This window comes from Gavialis gangeticus, unplaced genomic scaffold (assembly GCF_001723915.1).
Source record: "Gavialis gangeticus isolate Ggan-Ray unplaced genomic scaffold, GavGan_comp1, whole genome shotgun sequence".
NCBI classification, from domain to species: Eukaryota; Metazoa; Chordata; order Crocodylia; family Gavialidae; genus Gavialis; species Gavialis gangeticus.
The window spans coordinates 70,976,535-70,982,164 of NW_017729029.1; the positions used below are offsets into that span (position 1 = coordinate 70,976,535).

Below are 5,630 nucleotides of genomic sequence, written 5' to 3' on the forward strand. Positions count from 1 at the left end.
CCACACTCCCCCGTAACCTACATAGAATAATGAAAGGCAGTCTAGGCTGTAAAGTGCTTAAATAAGTGCTTCTGAAGTTGATGGAACTTAAACTGGTCCTCAAGTGAAGTGATCCTTTTTAATAGCTGGCGTATTTACCTTGAAAATTCTGATTGCACTTACACTATAAAGACTGGTACTTTGACCCAAGTTTAGCAAAACACTTAAACCTAGAGGTAAATCCCATTGATTTCAGTGGCATTTGAGTGAGTGCTTAAATTTAAGCATATATTTATATGCGATGCCAAATTAGAGCCAATGATTATACCTTTTTCTTCCACCATCTACTTATAAAACAACATGGCACAGTAGATAAGAAAAGAAAATACAAGTAATTATTAAAGAGGGAGAAAAAATCACCACCTGATCTAAACTCAAATTATATTTTTTGTTTAAAAAATTGCCATTTTTACTGTGGATGCAGATAGTTGACACAATTAGGAAAAAAAAAGTAATTTCAGACCGAATTCACAAGTTACATTCCTTAAGTATAGTTGCTTCTATGTAGATTTCCACTGAAGACCATTTGATTTTCATGAGAAAAAAATGATATGTTTGGGAGTTCAGTTACTAAGATGCTGGTTGCAGGGTCTGGCTCTTGCATTACAAATCATGAATGTAGGGCATGATTTTGCAAACTGGACTCAAATGATGGAAATTCAATGAGGATTATTTATGTGAATTTGCAATATTAGATCATTACTTTTTGACCTTTTGAGGCACAGATCTTTTATTTTGTCTATAAAACAAAATGCATCCGCATAATGTAAAAGTAACAGCAGCAGCAGCAGGAAGAAAGCTACCATGTCTAGATTATTAACATGTCTGCCAAATTTTATGTTCCTTTTATTTATTTCTTGTCTTCCAGGAGGCCCTTTGCTCATTAAATGTAATAAATTGTGTGTGTTAACACAAAAGTAACAATCTGGTAGAAGACTTACTCCTTATTTCTATTTTAATATTTTGCAAATAATTAAGGGGGTATGTCTTCCTAATATGATAAAACCGTGGCTTCCTCTGATTTATGGTGTCTCTTTTGACATTTGCCTGTTTTCTATAGATTCTGTTTTCTAAAGATTTTTTTCTCACAATTATCTGAATTCTTTTACTGTGTATGTAATATTTTACAAAATAAATGTTAACATGAGATATAATGCATTGATAATAGGCAATACAGAATATGTGTATGTTTTACAAAATATATTGTGGTTAACCAAATAACTTCTTGGGAAGGAATGTATTGAAGTATTACCTCATCTCCCTAAAATGTTTTAAAAAATTTAGAAAATCTTTCTCAAGGGATCCAGCAGCTATGTGACAGTATAGTCCAAATAATTAGGCACATTGTTATTTACTGAGCAGGCACACTTTCTTGCTTGCCTTACATGGAGTTGTCTAGCTTTTAATTTGCTTTTTAAACAGCCACTTAGTAAATATGCTCTTAATAAGTAATGTCACTATACTGTTATTCTGAAAAAGAAATCTAGGAGGAGAAAGGCTTTGAGGAAATGTTGGAGGATCCACGCCTACAGATAATTATGGGTCCTGCAGTCTTTTTAGTCCTACCATTCTTCTCCTATTACAGTAGCTTAAAAACACTAATGTTTCATAGTAATTTTTGCTTCTTACAAAAGAACTTACAGGCATTTTATAAAGTTATCTGAAACTTCTTTATCTATTCCAGGTATTCAGTGCACATCATGGTGTTCTTTTTTCTCACTTACTAACCCTGTTAAAAGTGATTGTTAGTATATTCACAAAACTAATTTGTAAGAAGTATTCAGCAGATTCACATTAACCATATATACAGTAGAAAGCTGGAGCACAATTGTACATGGTATGGTAAATGTTAAGACAGTAACAATCCATCTGCCTCTTTGAGTGGTTAACTTTAACTGCTTTTCTGTAACTTACTGATCATTGGAACTACACACAAAGATATGCCTCCGAAGTCACGTTTAAATATTTTATCATTCAGCCAGCCTTGTGTAACTGGCTGTGTTTTAAAGATCCATTTGAAGGCTAAGGAAAGAACCCAGTATCTTTTGGGAGAAAGTCAACCATTTTTCCTTTTTTTCTGTTCTTTTTCTAATTTTTGTAATGACCTTGGGGTAGTAACAGTCTCTCTCCTTCCTCTTTGGAAATGGAAAAATTGTGGTATGCATTCAGGAAACTTCTGAGAGAGCAGGGCTTCTAGCTGTCAATCAATGTGACACTGAGGATGCCAAGGTCACCAGGAAGAAAAAAGCTTCAAATAATAATTAGATGATGTAATTGTCATGACATGTCTGAATAACAAAGACATGTTGGCTTGCATTCTGGAATGTAAGTTTGAAGATCTTTCAGCTACAAAGTGGTTTTGTTTCATTGTCAAGAATACTTAAAGAATTTGTATGTGGGTCATTAAAGAATTTTAAACTTCCTTAAAGATATATTGCAATTCCAAAAAGGTAATTCCTAATCTTTCTCAATAAGATGTTAACTATGTATTTAACATATTGTATTGTTAAGTTCCATAATATTTCTTCTTCTTTTTTAAGGTGGCTTTGGAGAGCGTGGGATGTCAAAAAAACGAGGTGCCCTTTATCAGCTTATAGACAGGATAAGAAGATTTGGCTCTGGTATTTTCACTGTTTAAGTTAGAAGGCTGCCTGATGTAATGTGAAGTTAAAACATTGATAATGATAGTACTTTAACACCTTAAGCCCATTCTATATAAGTATTATTATAAATTATTAAAACAAAAATAATGAAGAGATTAGCTTTTTGCCCATCTGCATTTTGTTAGAGTACTTATGTTTGTCTAAGCACTTTGAGGGCTATATTTGGAATATAAAATACTTTATTTTAAATTTTTTCATGAATGTTTATTACAATAGTACTCATGATTATTAATTCACCTAATATCAATGTGATGCATTTCCAATGCGATTGCTATACTCTGTTTGCATGTCTGATTCATTGATGGAAACTTGCATATAATGTTTAACGGTGCAAATTTTTTTGGGACACTAAGCCATTGCCTCTTGAACACTTATTATGTCTTACATTGAGTCGAAAACATTTGAAAAATAATCATATTTTTGCTAGTATAAATTCAGAAGGCTTTCTTGGAAATCCATATTAATACTGAATGAATTTATCCACTGTCTGATGCAGTATATTAATTTTAATACCGTGAAAACCAACACATTTTCAGGAAAATATATAAAAATATATTTTAATCACAATTGTGTGTGTGCGCATGTGCGTGTGCGTACATACATCATGACATTTATTGTAAGATTAGCCACAGCACAGCAACTGACTGCAAATGTGTGGTGGCACCTCTCTGTATTCTTGATATAAGAATTTGGTTCTTCCTTAATTTTAATAATTGTGTAATAATTATTGGCACTCAGTTTTGTATAAATGTCTACCTGCTTCTAACCCTAAACAAAGCTGATAAGGGTAGGATGTCCATGCCATACCAGACGATTCAATAATAATTACATACTACATATATGTATATGGAGTCTACATTTATCTTGCAATCTAACACTTGAAGAATATTAAAATATAATTATACATTATGAGTTTAATGTCAAAAGATTGAAGTTATTTTGGGGTAGTGAAATTTTAAATTATTTTTGCATAACATAGATATAGGTGTTTTGGCCAAATTAAAATAATCTAGAACCAATTATATTGGCAATCTATTAAGGGTGATAAAGTATTTCTTTGTTTTTTTGGTCCTATCTTGTATAAATTCTTATACTGAGGATGGTGAGTCTTTCCACAACTAAAAACATAAATTATTGTTATATATCACATTGAAAATACAAATTGCATGTGTAAAAATTAGATTCAGTTATTAGAGTGCATAAAGAAAAACAGATAAAAGCATAAAATACAAGTTTTGCTTTGTGATCTCTTTGGTCTTATATAGCATTTTAAATGTCGTTGCAGGCTTTGAGCAAAATAATACAAGTAAGGCAAGAGCAAATGTAAATTTTTCAGGAAAAAATGAGAAAAATCGATATCCCAGGGCTGCTACATCACGGACAGAGAGAATATGGCCAGGAGGTGTCATTCCATATCTAATTGGTGGAAATTTTACTGGTAAGATGTGATTTAAAATGGGAAGTTGATACAGCAGGTTTGCAAAGACCCTGGCCCAGTCCTCAGAAGTCAGTTGGATGGTTTTTGTTGCCTTCTGAGGCTCTGGATCAGGCTTCTTTGGATCAGTAAGATTTTTAGTCTTTTTAGGCTATTGTATTTTAGGGAGAGAATATTTTTCGTTGTTTGATATTTTTGTTGTGTATTTTGTATTTGTCGTAAAAGCCCAAATAACAGAGTATAAATAAATCTGTTTAAATTGCTGTAGGATATTTAGTATATGGTTATAACTGACTTTTGTGATTTGAGGGTCAGTTCTTTTAAATTCAGGAATTAAATTTTCTGTGAATCCTAGCTGCGGGGAACAAGCTGGGTCAAATTAATTTTTCCTGTAACATATTACACTTTTAAGAGTATATGCAGATATTTACAATAGTTATGGACTATAAAAAATTTGTAGGGAAGAATGATTTCAAAGTAATAAGATTTAAAAATACAGTATAATAAAAGTACAAAATAAATATTACCCAATAAAACTGCAAACAAATAAACAGTAAAATAGTGGAAGGGGAAAATTTTAATAATAATAATCAAGAAGAATAGGATAATGAAAAGGAAAAGAATAAATATAAAGCCAAGAGTACAATGAAAATGATGTCTACTGGATATGCACTAAGTTCTTTCTAATTGTGCCTGAAGGGAATAAAGAAAACCAAAAGAGAAATATAAGAAAGAAATATAAGAAAGGCTCACAGAAATTCAGATAAGTCACCCCAAAACTGAGAACTGAAGGTCAAACCTGCAGCATGGATATTTATACAATGCCATACTGAACATGACCTTTTTGTTTTAGAAGAAGCAGGATCCAAGAGAAAGTGGAACAAACAAATGAAAACATGTAATGTGAAATTTCACACCCCTTTTATAGTGAAAGGTAAATCCCCAAGCTTTTGCAAATGAAACAAATTGGGAAGACAGGAACCATGTTAATTTTTTCATCCTTGAGGCACTGACTTGTATTCAACCCAATTATAGTGGCCAAAAATTACTACCATATGATGGGTTTCTAAAGCTTTGTTAGTTTAAAAATCTTCCCATTGGACAAAACAAAGCAAAAAGCCCCTGCTACCACAACTGACTGTAATTTGCAATCTTGTTGGCAGTGTCTCAAAGAGGGTAAGGATTTAATAAAGTGAATGGTGACCTGTCTTCTCACAACCTAGTTCACTGAGGTCAGGGTTTAGACACTGGTAGAGGGATGTTGGGGGAGGATTTGTGCACAGCTGTTATCCAGGTAGTCTTTGTTATGTTGGACTGATTCTACAGAATATGGAGTTTTCAAAAGTGCATTGGGTTTTACTCTGATCTTAGTGTGGTCGGTGTTGAACTTCCATTGATTTTAATGGAGTCGTTTCATACAGTGCAGTCCCTTATCAAATATCCATAAACTTTTGATGGGTACTCTGAATTGTCTCTCACTAATACTTTCCTCT

At 32.6% G+C, this 5,630-nt stretch overlaps 1 protein-coding gene across 3 annotated transcripts in view; it reads left to right on the forward strand.

Annotated features, from left to right (window-relative positions):
• The window catches only part of TLL1 (tolloid like 1), a 295,909-nt gene that overhangs the window by 152,027 nt on the left and 138,252 nt on the right, over positions 1-5,630 (forward strand). For all 3 annotated transcript variants that reach the window (XM_019521749.1, XM_019521750.1, XM_019521751.1), the window contains exons 3-4: positions 2,580-2,660; positions 3,988-4,140. In XM_019521749.1, coding sequence (XP_019377294.1) covers positions 2,580-2,660; positions 3,988-4,140 — 234 coding nt within the window. The remainder of the gene's footprint in view (positions 1-2,579; positions 2,661-3,987; positions 4,141-5,630) is intronic.